Raw genomic sequence first — 12,994 nt, 5'->3', positions numbered from 1 at the left:
GCAGGAAGTCTCCAACGTTACGGCCCCGTGTGAGGAGAACTGAGGAGTGCTACTGTAGCTAGCTCTCCTCCTACCTGGCTCTACTGGCACTCATGCTGTCAAGATGATTCAGTCATTTACTACTGAGTGGTGGACCGCGGAGCTAGATAACACCCACAAACAGGAAGCTCAGATTGGACAGTGTTTATTATATGATTACATTATTAGGTTATATGGAATAAAGTGTTTTGTTTGTCCTCAGTGCTCACGAGCTGTAATACAGTGTGGGTGGATGTGTGTGTGTGTGTCAGCTTAAAAGTCGTTATCGCTCTCCTCTAATAGCTGGGGCCTCAAGGGTCCCCTGGAGGGACGGGATGGCTTGGGCGCCGGGACATCTAGACTGTCGTTGTCGTCCTCCAGATCCTCATTCTCCTCCTCACCTTCCTCATCGTCATCATCATCCTCGTCCACGTCTATTTCGCTGTCCTCTGTCTGAAAGAGCAGACAGAGTTAGCTAACAAGGTTCGTACCTTAGCATGATAGTGCCTTAAGACAACTACAAGCCAAAGTCTGATGGGTTCTAGGAGGTTCGGGAAATTCTACACACATACAGGGTACATAGGGTAACGCTCAGCTCGTGTTAATACGACCACCTAGGGAAACATTTCCCTGTGCAGTGCAACCAAACTCTAAACTACTACCAATCAGATATTGCCATCTAATGAGCTAGCCAATCGGATCTACTCATGTGATCTGCTCAGTTCACATCCATCATGGCTAGGGGCAGATGCCACAGACTAGATCCCATGGTCCCACACCAACCTTTCCTGTCCTCCGTGTGGGAGCGCGAGGAAGTGAGTTGGACGCAACCGCTTTGGGCTTTTGAAATACGAATGGTGGAGAGAAAAGGAGGGAAATTAAGTGAAAAGGGGATAAAACAAGAGAAATATGAGATGAGGAACAGAAAGATGAGGAATAGAAAGAACAGATGGGAGAGAGAGAGAGAGTGATGGAGAAAGAAGAGGGCTCTGTGCATCTAGCCAGAGAAGTCTCCATACACAAATTCATGGGAGACAAACCGATCTCTAGACACTGGAGACAGATTACAAAGCGCTTTTGCCTCCCAGTCTCATTTCTATTGGACGTGCTGTCCTTTGGGGTGGCGTTACCTGGGAAGTGCTCTCTTGTCCTACTCTTCGTTTGCCTGCGGAAAAGCGGTCTCAGGCTGGCATTATCCTCTATTGACTGCAGTCATACCTCACTGGTAGGTATCACTTAATATGGAGTGAATGAGTTGAGTTTCTAAAAAGGAGTGAATATATATATAATTTTTTTTGGTGCTCGTCATCGTCATGGTTACCCCTTTACTGACCTCCTCGCTGTCTCCACCCTGCATGTTGCCGACGAGCCGCGCTCCGCCTCTCCCTGTTAGGATAGAGGTTTAAAGGTCAAGTGTGATATGAGGCAGCTGGGTCCCTGTGGGGACACGGGTGGGCGACTCTGGAACCTGGAGGTTTTTCTCTCCAGCTGAACTGCAGTCTAACCCACCTGATTCAAACGCTGTAGTTTAAATCAGGTGTGTTGGAGCAGGGCTGGAACGAAAGCCGCCATAGCACACGGTGGCCCTCCTGGCTGGACATTGCCTCAGGAAGAGGGGTAAACGCTAGAGTAGAGAGTTAGTACCTGTCATAGGGCCATTTCTGGTGGGACGGGGTTTAGAGGGTCTGCGATCCTCCATATCACTGTCTGAACCCTCGTCCTCAGGGATGTCCATATCGGAGTCCTCGTCTTTGGCTATGGAGATATACAACTAGAGTATTACGGCCAAGGGCAGTATTTATTGATTAAAGCATGGCATTCAAAGAATATTACATGTGCAATGCAAGCAGAATGAGTTTTACCTCTGAATAGGAATTGATTACTTTTCAAATTATGCGTGAGACTGTGTTCAAGCATCAATTTGTGTGTGTATCATCAAGCGCGTGATGTCGATTGTGGTTTATTGAGTGTGTCATACAAGTGTGTGTTACTGAGCGCGTGTCACCTCCACTCCTCATCAGCCTCCTCTCCTCCTCCCTCAGTTTGTGCTGCATCATCCTAAGGGTGTTCTCAGTCTCCTGAGATAGAACAAAGAAAAAGAAGTCGATATAGCCTTTTGTACATCTGTCAATCACAATATATCAGCCAAGACCATGTTTTGAGGTAACAGCCAGTAGAATTCAGACCAGGGGTGTGTTCAGTGAGGTGAAATGTTCAATGTTGCAGATAGAAACTTTATTTTTTATTAAGCTTCTACACAGCTGTGGTTCCGGAGTTAATTCAGTAATTAACATCCCATCATGCTTAGGGTCATGTATAAAAATGCTGGTGTAACAGTTGCTAAAGTACTATGTGAATTTCACCAGGTTCATATATCAATTTGTTGTGTTGATTTGTTATGCATGCCTGCATCCTGGGAGAAGGGGAGTGTGCACTTACGTTTTGCCCGGCATGCTCGTGCTCAAATCATTTTGATGCACTGAGAGAGAAAGAGGTGACGATTCTCAGAACATATGTGGCTCTACAAATGTTTTATTTCCTTTTGGATGCAGATGCAGGATGCAGAGAGTCAGTTCTGCTTGATTAAAACTACCTGATCTCCAAAGTCCACGTTTATAGTCTGTCAACCACACACAACGCAGAGTTACAGCGGTGCAGTATAGCACCGGCTACACTGGGCAGGCCATTATTTTAACTACCATGTCTAATACACCCATTGGATGACAATGCCCCCATCCACAGGGCACGAGTGGTCAGTGAATGGTTTGATGAGCATGAAAACGATGTAAACCATATGCCATGGCCGTCTCAGTCACCAGATCTCAACCCAATTGAACACCTTTGGGAGATTCTGGAGCAACGCCCGAGACAGCGTTTTCCGCCACCAACAACAAAAAACAAATTATGTAATTTCATGTGGAAGAATGGTTTCGCATCCCTCCAATAGATTTCCCGACACTTGTAGAATCTATGTCAAGGTGCATTGAAGCTGTTCTGGCGGCTCGTGGTGGCCCAACACGCTATTAAAACACTTTATATTGGCGTTTCCTTTATTCTGGCAGTTACCTGTATATTTGTGAACATTCCCGTAACATCGCACTCTCTTGAACAGGCCCCCTGACATCTATGGTACCAACCAAATACAACCCTATGACTGAGCAGGACGCTCGCTCACCTCAAACCTATCCTGCTCCAGTCTATGGTAGTCCTCCAGCTGCTGCTCCAGGAAGCTCAGGTTACGGAACTTCTCCACGTAGGTCTCGTACTGCTTCTGCAGGTCCTCCTCAATCTTTTCATACTCATCCATGAATGCTGGCCTGGGAGAGGAACAGGTGTGTGAGTGTGAGTGAGAGAAAACTAGTGTTAAGCTGAAATGTTTGTGAGCTATAAATAAGACATTGTCTTAGAAAAATAAATGTAATAAAACAAATACTTTAAAAATCTGCAACTATTTCAAGAGTGTTGGGACTCTCACTTCTATATTATGGGATTTTTGTTTCTTGGCTTCTAGACTAGCACCCTGCTAGAATGTATTGATGTGCAAGAGAAAAGAGTTAGGCATGTAGATAAAAACGTGCTTACTGCTTAACTCATGAGCAAAGTTGATTCAATAATCTTTCAAGCATTGTACACGGTGTTCATTTCTAATAAAAATGAAAAAATATATATATATTATACCGCTTCCCAGGTATTTATGAACAAATATTGAGATACAGCATCAGGACAGTCTTGGGGCAAAAGTTAGCCTCTAGATGATAGTAACTTTAGTGCTGTACTGTAAGTGAAATCATGGGTCTTCAAATTGCAGTCAGCTCTGACCATTTTGTTTGACTTCTCTTTCCAGGCAGTATGGATATGGATGGAAAGTTTGTTATTCTGGACAGGAAAGGTGGCCAACCTGCACTCCGCTGAGCATGACTTACTCTATGGCGCAGAGGCAGAGAATCCATGTCAGATGAGAATCCTCCATCACCTATTGGGGGGGGGGTTCTTTCTCTCCCGATCATCCAGCACCCCACTGTTCCAGGTGCCTCACTAACTGAGCTTCTAATAGACCTACAACAGAGGCAAGGAGGAATACCAGTACCACAGGAATCCTGATGGCACTTCCCCACTACCCTCAAGACATTCAAATCCTGGGTAGTTTTCGAAACAAGCTGGGTTGCTGTGGAGAGCCGGTGTGGAGGCCGGCGGGTTGCTTATCAGGTTTTCAACCAATGAGGGGAGAGGGTGGAGGATCTCGGACTATGACTTCGAAGACGACCTCCGGCTGTTGGTCCTGTACACAGTCCCAGTCTAGAAAAAGGCTCCGGACTGCAGGGAGGACGAGGAGGGGGCAGAGAAGGCCCAGCAGAGGGAGAGGAAGAGAAAAGCTTCCAAGGGCAGCTTTGAGGACTCCGCCTCCTCCAGGAAGCACCCAATGTGATTGTAAAGAGCAAAGTGGGTGTGGTCAGATGGGCAAGCAAGCACTTGGCCTACCTGTTTAAAGATATTCTCCGGTACTTGTATATTCCGGTACTTGTATATTTTTTTGCCTGTAGTTCTGAAATTAGCACCCCCGAGCCAAAAGTGGTCCCCAAAAAGTGTGTACGTCGTCACAAATGTGCAGATATGTGCACTACGTCATTTCTCTCTCGCTGCTGTGTGTGTGTCTTGCTAGCTGCCACTCAAATGGTGAGGGGCTGAAGCTCGTTGGCTGAAACTCAAATTGCTAGGTGGCCGGCCTACATGGGGGTAAATCTAGGGAAAATGGCGTCGCTCAGTCTCCAGAAAACAGTCACTTTCAAACTAAGGATTTCATGGCTAATTAAGGTAAAGCAGTAATTTGCTCATAGATTAAGCATGTATGAACTACACATTGAGACATCCAGCCCAAACCGGGAGGTTTAAAAAAATACTTCCTGGTCGCCAAAGTACCAGAGCATGTCTTTAAGATGCACTACAACAGCATCCAGGGATTCTCCAGTTAAACCGCTCCTCTGATGTATATTACCTTACATAAAACAACTGAAATGTATTTGTTGCAACTTTGCCAAGTGTGTGCTGTCCTTTTTTACTAAATTATTAGATTGTTTCTTGGGTTCTACAACCCTGCTATAATTGTTTTGATTGTGAGAACAGAGTTGAGCACATTCCATTTATATCTATGATGTTTTGGTCACATCAAATGTCAGAGCATAAAAATAAAAAAAACACCTTAATCAATGTGCTATCATACTTCTTGCTGTCTGGATTTGCCTCCTACAATGTCTTTAAAACACCCACAACAGTAGAAATCAACTTTTTCGAGTTGAAAGATGATGGCAAGAGCTTACCCATGATTTTGCACAATGATTTAAGTCAATAAGTAATCGTTTTAGCCCAAGTATGATATATTTGGCCTTTGAAGTGACAAATCCGTACTGCCCACTAAATGCAAATCCGTGTGAATGATATGACACACACATAATTCTCGGGCTTACGTTTTGTTTAAGGGCTGGGTTTTATTTGAATGTTACCACCCACCAGTATGGCATTGTTTATTAAATCAGAAACAGCTGCAAATGAGATGAGACAAATAGCCTTGTGGCCACCTGAGCCGTGGGGCAAATTAAAATATTATTTTGCACCTCCACAAGTGTCTACTAACCAGATAATGAAAAGGCACCCGCGAAATACAATTTAAGGAACTTATAGTTAGTTACATGTCATTTGTGGTGTGCATGATCATGAGCAAAGTCAATGTAGCCTCTCATTTCACTTCCCCTGTGAGAACCATGAGCACTGGCTGACTTGGCTTTGCTGTACTGCAACCTGCCAGCAGCCTATCTACCAAAAGTTGCATCGTGTTTATTATAAAATGTAGGGGAAAAAAACATATAGCAGCCATCTTTCAATAGTTATCCATGTTACCAGAGCTTCAACTTATTTGTTCTAACTATTTAAAAACTCTGGAGATAACCAGGGATTTTTTTGGATCAAAATGAGACGTAAGTGGTGCGAAGCCAATGGTGCGGTCGCCGACTGAAAGTTTAGAGGCCTTCCTGTTGGCCGCAGTGACAAAAATGTTGCTGCAATTCTACACATCTTGCCATGGATCTGAGAGAAAATGTGCAGTTTTAAAGCAAATATCCTGCAATTCTACACATTTGCCATGGATCTGAGAGAAAATGTGCAGTTTTAAAGCAAATATCCTGCAATTCTACACATTTGCCATGGATCTGAGAGAAAATGTGCAGTTTTAAAGCAAATATCCTGCAATTCTACACATTTGCCATGCGATCTTAGCAGTGTTTCCGCTGCAGTCATTTTGAAGATGCTCGAACAGTCCACATTTAATTTCCCGCTGCAGTCATTTTGAAGATGCTCGAACAGTCCACATTTAATTTCCCGCTGCAGTCATTTTGAAGATGCTCGAACAGTCCACATTTAATTTCCCGCTGCAGTCATTTTGAAGATGCTCGAACAGTCCACATTTAATTTCCCGCTGCAAACAAAACATGTAATGAACAGAAAAATCTGACAACCCCATAGTAGAATGGTTGATCTATTTACCTATTTGGCTTGTTGTTGTGTGTTCTATGCAAGATAAATATTCCTATCAATATGCATTCAAGTTACAATTGCCTTAGGGAGGGAAACATGCATTCTTATAAGCAGTCAAAGCACAACAATTCTTGCAATCACAAAAACAGCAGTTTTAATGATCTTTGTTTAAAAAAAGGGGGGGGTCCCAGTTTTCCATTCCTACTTGATTTATTTCTCAACTCAATTTCTCAATCTACAAGTCATTTTGCATGCCGAACCAGGCAATATCAGTAGCCTAATCAAACCGCGCACTATTTTCAGCTTCACGAGGTAGGCAACCTGTTCCTGATCTTGCGCGGCACCTTCCGCATTCAAACGCTACAATGGCTTGCGTGATGTGATATTAGGCTTCATTGGTTGAGTGACAACCTATGTAATTTCTAGGCTATTGTGATCTATGCGCAGTTGAAAATTGGGTTTTACAAGAATGAAAGTAAACTACCGGAGACATCTGGCTATACATTATTTTAATTGTTCAGGTTCACCATCAGCAATAGTTTTGGTAGTTCTGCTTTAAATAATCAGTGTACTGTATATGGTCATTTTTAGATATACAGGGTTGATCATCTCATAATGAGGACATAAATCACTTTGAGGGTCCCATAGGGCGGTGCACAATTGGCCCAGCATCGTCCTGGTTTGGCCGGTCTAGGCCGCCATTGCGGATAAGAATTTGTTCTTCACTGACTTGCCTAGTTAAATAAAGGTTAAATAAATAAAATAGTACATACACCATAAACACACACACACATCATCTCAGATCCAGCTCATGAGCAGATTTTTTATTTAGAATAGAAAATTCATGTTTATGCAACAAATGTTAGTGCATCGAATCATATCAAACTTTTCTCGAATCATTTCAAACTAAAACGTATCCTTCCTGTATCGTGTCGGAGCCCATGTATCTAGACACGTATCAAATCATCTTGAAAGGGAAAGATGCACATCCCTAGTAAATTAACATAGGCAACACAATGCTTCAGCCTATTTATTTATAGCCACTATGCTGCGTCAGTTGGGCTACAGGTTATAATGCTCAGCGCTAATAGCATACCTGATAATAGGGACCATGCATATAGCCTATGTTAAAATATGTTCCATTAATTTCATGGTCCAATATGTTAAAATAATTTGACCAATATGTTATTGGGCTCATTTCTCGAGGTGGAAATTATATTTTAGATGGTGTCAGCATAATTGTATTTTCATTCATTTTGGAGTACAATGTCCTTTTAAAAAGTCATCAGAACAGAGCTTCTCAGTCCTTCTAAATATATATATATATATATATTTTATTTTAAACACATAATTGCCACAGAAGTTTCTCCTAACTCACCGTACACTCTGTAGAGTCTGGAGTCTCTTCTGATTCCTCTCCAGCTCCTGTTTCTTCTTCTCCATTTTGGATTCCAGACTGGTCTCATCTGAGGACACGTTGTTCAGCATGTCTTTGGTTTTATCCACGCTTTCCTGGACCACAGAGCAAGACATTAACTAGAGTGGTTGCTATCGAGAGTGAATGCTGGTGGAACAGACATATGAGCCGTGTCTGTATCTCAAGACAATACACACCAAAACTTCCTTGATGGCTGCTCTGAGGGCCTTCTCTGTCTCATTGATCTCCAAGGGTCTGGAGATGGCAGCAGTTCTCATCTCCTATAATGAAAAAAAGAGACAGGATTAACATGATAAGGTTCAACTCTCAAAGACAACATGTCATTATAATCTCTCACATAGATTCTGGTGAGGAATTGCATAGACATTCTTCCCCAAGGTTTGTGGGGTTCATACTTCTAAGTAACCAGTGTGTGCCTGTCTGCAGCGCTCCAATGTCTTCTCAAATCAAGTGCCGTGTCAAATACTTTAAATGATACAGATGTCTTTGGTAACATCTCCACATATTAGGGGGGCTGTCAAACCGTCACCCACAGTCCCAGACATGCAGTCAAAATGTCTGATTGCTTTCCCCAGCCGTGGTGTGTTTCTGAGCCTGTGTGTGTGTTTGTTTCCTTCACCCTCAGGTCCACCTCCTTCCCCAGCAGGTCGTAAAGCGACGCTCCTTTAGACGTGATCTCCGAGGCCAGCTGCCTCGCTGCCTTCAGGTCTGCAATCTGGATCACAGACAAGAGAAGGAGAATTCAGAGGGAAAAGCCTGGAAATGTACATTTGAAAACACCAACACGTAATACAGAAAATAACATTTCTTGACGATAGTTGTTTTCCTTTCCTTTTTTGTGTGCAATTTTCATGGTGGTGTCACCAGCCACAATCATCAATAACTAAATATATTGTAATAGTGGGGAAAAACACCAGGGCCCAGATTCACAAAACACTTCTTCACGCAAAACATAAGTTAAAGGAAAAAAAGTTCATAAGATAGTTCGTAAGTGTAATTCATCAACAATATCTTAAGATCTAATGATTTTCTTATGAACTTTTCAAACATCTTCTTACGAATGTTTGTTGCAAGGCAACCTATTTAGCTATCTAGCTAGCAATCATGTTAGCATATTTTGTACTGAAATTACTGTTCTAAAACATGTTTTTGGGTTTAAAATAATCAATAATGAAACTTTCAGATGAAGTCTGTGAGTGAATTAAACATGTTCAATTGCTTTCATTAGCTTTTTCTCTCACTGCCCTGAGTTTAAGGCACGGGTTCAGCTATCTTAGAATTAACCATTTTTCCATTAACTTTATTTTCAATAATCAAATTTCTTCTTAACTTTTTGCTTCAGGACAACATAAGTAGCGCAATAACATTTCCAATAATCTTTTTGAGGAATAGCAACTTAACTAAAGACTTAAGAAGAATGTTAAGCTAAGGGGAAAAATGGCAGTTAAGACATTTTTTCTCAAGTAGGTTTTGTGAATCTGGGCCCAGTACTTAAGGGCTGTTGGTTGTGACTGCTAGTTTTGAGTTGTCACCAGTAGTTATTGATTTGTTCAAGTACTGATTACAGCCTGAATGTTATGGAGGACTGCATCTGTGTGCCTCATGCAATGTATCGTTCTGCAACATAAGCATAAAGCGCCAAGTAAGTGTGGGGATATCCAACCCTTGTCATATGATGAAGCTGTAAAGTCTCAAAGTAACACGTCGCTTGTTTCCAATGTCTGGCACTATGTTTAAACAGCATACATTGCGATGCCGGACACAAGCAGGGATGATGAGTGCAATCTAGATGAGATAGTTGATGTGTCAGCAGTGGGCACAGAAAATGACATGTTTGACTGTTTCAATCGGAAAGGACTTCACTTTATTCATGTCAACACATGGAGCCTGCTGCCGAAATTAGAGGAATTAAAGCTCCTCGCTTCTAACACCTGGGCTGCAGTAGTTGCTGTGACTGAGACATGGCTCGACGGGTCAATTGAGGACAATGAGGTTGAGCTACCTGGTTATAGCATTCATAGAATTGACTGAAATGGTGGCGGCATGTGCGTTTTAATGATGTGCATTTTAATCCTCATTCAGATCTGAAAATGGATGGATTGAGGTTGCACCAGTAGATAAACTTCTTCCTAAATGTCGTAATATAGTTGTTGGTGTGTGCTATTGGACTCCTAAGCAGATTAATTTCTATGATTACTTGAATCAAATTGCTGTGATCACAATGTATTTGCTGATAGAGAATATATTCTGCTTGGCGATTGTAATACAAATGTGCAGTTATCACCCAAGAAATGTACACTAGTAAATGCCCTGTATAACTGAAACAACTGATTGTTGAGCCAACCCGGGTGTGTAGAAAGTAAGTCAACTTTGGATTTGATTATTGTATCATCAGACCAAGAGAATGTCTGTCAGTCAGGAGTCTTAAATATTGTTTTTAGTGATCATATGGCAACCTACTGTACCCGTAAGAAATCCAAAATACTACTTGAGCTACTTGAGCCAACTACATGAAGGTACGGTCTATGAAACAATACTCAAAGGAACGTTTGTAGAAGTACTTGGAAAGTTGGATTGGTCTCATGTACAAAACTGTGATGTTGATCAAGCTTGGTATCTTTTAAAGATTTGTTTCTGTCTGCACTCGACTCTCTGGCTCCGATGAAACAAATTAGAATCATACAGCGGTCAGGGAAATGGATCACTTCCGAGATCTTAGACCTCACAAGAAAAAGGGATCCCTACCTGGCCAAATTCAAAAGGACAAATCTACAAGATTATGATGGTTATAGTAACTGTATAAACCAGATACACAATGGATAAGGTCAAATCCAAACATAACATAGACACTGTTAATTACAACTTACATCAGACTCGTAAACTGTGGAAATTGTTAAAGGACATTGTCTCAAAAACTCTCCATAAGGTCAAATCCTGTAGTGTTGGCCTGGATATTGATGATGTGTTATGTGATGACCAGACAAAGGCTGCAAATATATATATTTTTTACCACTATAGCCTCATCTCTGGTTAAGTTGTTACCGACCTGCTCTGGACGCGATGGCCAGTCTTTCATTAACAACTTTAACCATAGCAAAGGTATCACAAATTATTTGTTTGAGCTGTGCATGGTAACAGAGGACAAAGTACCCACAAAACACCAGTCTCAACGTCAACAGTGAAGAGGCAACTCCGGGATGCTGGCCTTCTAGTGTCTGTGTTATTTTGCCAATCTTAATTTTTCCTTTGTATTCGCCAGTCTGAGATATGGCTTGCTTTTTGCAACTCTGCCTAGAAGGCCAGCATCCCGGAGTCGCCTCTTTACTGTTGACGTTGAGACTGGTGTTTTGCGGGTACTATTTAATGAAGCTGATAGTTGAGGACTTGTGAGGTGTCTGTTTCTCAAACTAGACATTCTAATGTACTTGTCCTCTTGTGCAGTTGTGCACCGGGGCCTCCCACTCCTCTTTCTATTCTGGTTAAAGCCAGTTTGTGCTGTGCTGTGAAGGGAGTAGTACACAGCGTTGTACGAGATCTTCAGTTTCTTGGCAATTTCTCGCATGGAATAACCTTCATTTCTCAGAACAAGAATAGACTGATGAGTTTCAGAAGAAAGGTCTTTGTTTATTGCCACTTTGAGCCTGTAATCAAACCCACAAATGCTGATGCTCCAGATATTCAATTGCTTCTTTAATAAGAACAGTTTTCAGCTGTGCTAACATAATTGTAAAAGGGTTTTCTAATGATCAATAAGCCTTTTAAAATGATAAACTTGGATCAGCTAACACAACGTGCCATTGGAACACAGGAGTGATGGTTGCTGATAAATGGGCCTCTGTACACCTATGTAGATATTCCATTAAACAAATCAGCCATTTCCAGCTACAATAGTCATTAACAATATTAACAATAGCTACACTGTATTTCTGATCAATTTGATGTTATTTTAAATGGACAAAAAAAGTAGCTTTTCTTTCAAAAACAAGGACATTTCTAAGTGACCCTAAACTTTGAAAGGTAGTGTATATATTCTTATTCCTTTACTTTTGTGTGTATTAGATAGTTGTTGTGGCAGGAAAGTGAGAAGGGGAGCTATACAGGTATGATCATGTTAGACCTGCTGAAATATTTTGACACTGTGAACTATGATATTCTCCTGATGAAACTGAAATGCATGGGTCTAAATGATGTAGCAGTGAATTGGTTTTGGTCTTATCTGACCAACAGAACCCAAGTACGTAATGTTGGTGATGTTCTGTCAGAGGCCAAAGAAATATCCTGTGGAGCACCGCAGGGATCAATTTTATGGCCTCTCTTATTTCTTATATATGTTAATGACATGCCAGATACAGTAAAGTGCAAACTCCTGCTTTATGCTGATATCAGTCAAGGACACAGTTTACATAGAGGAATTGCATTTTGCTAGAGATTGGTTGACTGAACAAAATGTTGCGACATTTGGGGAAAAACTGAATACGTTTTTTTTTTTAACAAAACAGATGTTTTGGGCTGACAAAATAAAAGGTAAACTGTGCAGGCAAGGAGAATGAATCTAAAACAAGTGTAACTTATTTTGGTGTGTCCCTAGATCAATCCCTTTCTGGAGACCAGATTGCTGCTAAAACTATTTCTAAAATGGCAAACGAATTGAAATGGTTTATATCGTAACACTAGATATTTTAACAGCAAAGTTAAGAAACTGCATGTCTCAACCTTGATTCAGTGTAATTTTGATTATGCCTGCTCTGCATGGTATAGTGGGCTATCAAAAAAGCTGAAAAAGAGAATACAGGTCATGCAAAATAATGTTATCAGGTATATGCTTAAATGTCCCCCTAGGACCTATATAGGGGTACAGGAGTTTCTGGAGATGGGCTTGTTGCTTTTGGAGTCCAGAATGATGACAGAAGTGAGCGCTATGGGGCAATAGTCATTTAGTTCAGTTACCTTTGCTTTCTTCGGTACAGGAACAATGGTGGCCATCTCTGGGATAGATTGAATATGTCCGTAAAC

At 41.6% G+C, this 12,994-nt stretch overlaps 1 protein-coding gene across 1 annotated transcript in view; it reads right to left on the bottom strand.

Moving 5' to 3' along the window:
- Positions 1–168: 168 nt before the first annotated feature.
- cluap1 (clusterin associated protein 1) overlaps positions 169–12,994 on the bottom strand; it is a 29,382-nt gene continuing 16,556 nt past the window's right edge. The window contains exons 6-13 of the mRNA XM_021565185.2: positions 8,601–8,696; positions 8,158–8,241; positions 7,922–8,055; positions 3,194–3,335; positions 2,024–2,096; positions 1,663–1,773; positions 1,352–1,404; positions 169–471 (exon numbers count right to left, since the gene is read on the bottom strand). Of these exons, the coding sequence (XP_021420860.1) occupies positions 292–471; positions 1,352–1,404; positions 1,663–1,773; positions 2,024–2,096; positions 3,194–3,335; positions 7,922–8,055; positions 8,158–8,241; positions 8,601–8,696 (873 nt within the window). The 3' untranslated portion in view covers positions 169–291. The remainder of the gene's footprint in view (positions 472–1,351; positions 1,405–1,662; positions 1,774–2,023; positions 2,097–3,193; positions 3,336–7,921; positions 8,056–8,157; positions 8,242–8,600; positions 8,697–12,994) is intronic.

The sequence above is a fragment of the Oncorhynchus mykiss genome, chromosome 16, assembly GCF_013265735.2.
Source record: "Oncorhynchus mykiss isolate Arlee chromosome 16, USDA_OmykA_1.1, whole genome shotgun sequence".
Taxonomy (NCBI): domain Eukaryota; kingdom Metazoa; phylum Chordata; class Actinopteri; order Salmoniformes; family Salmonidae; genus Oncorhynchus; species Oncorhynchus mykiss.
Note: the sequence above shows the minus strand (reverse complement) of the source record. Positions and strands in the feature narration are given on the sequence as shown.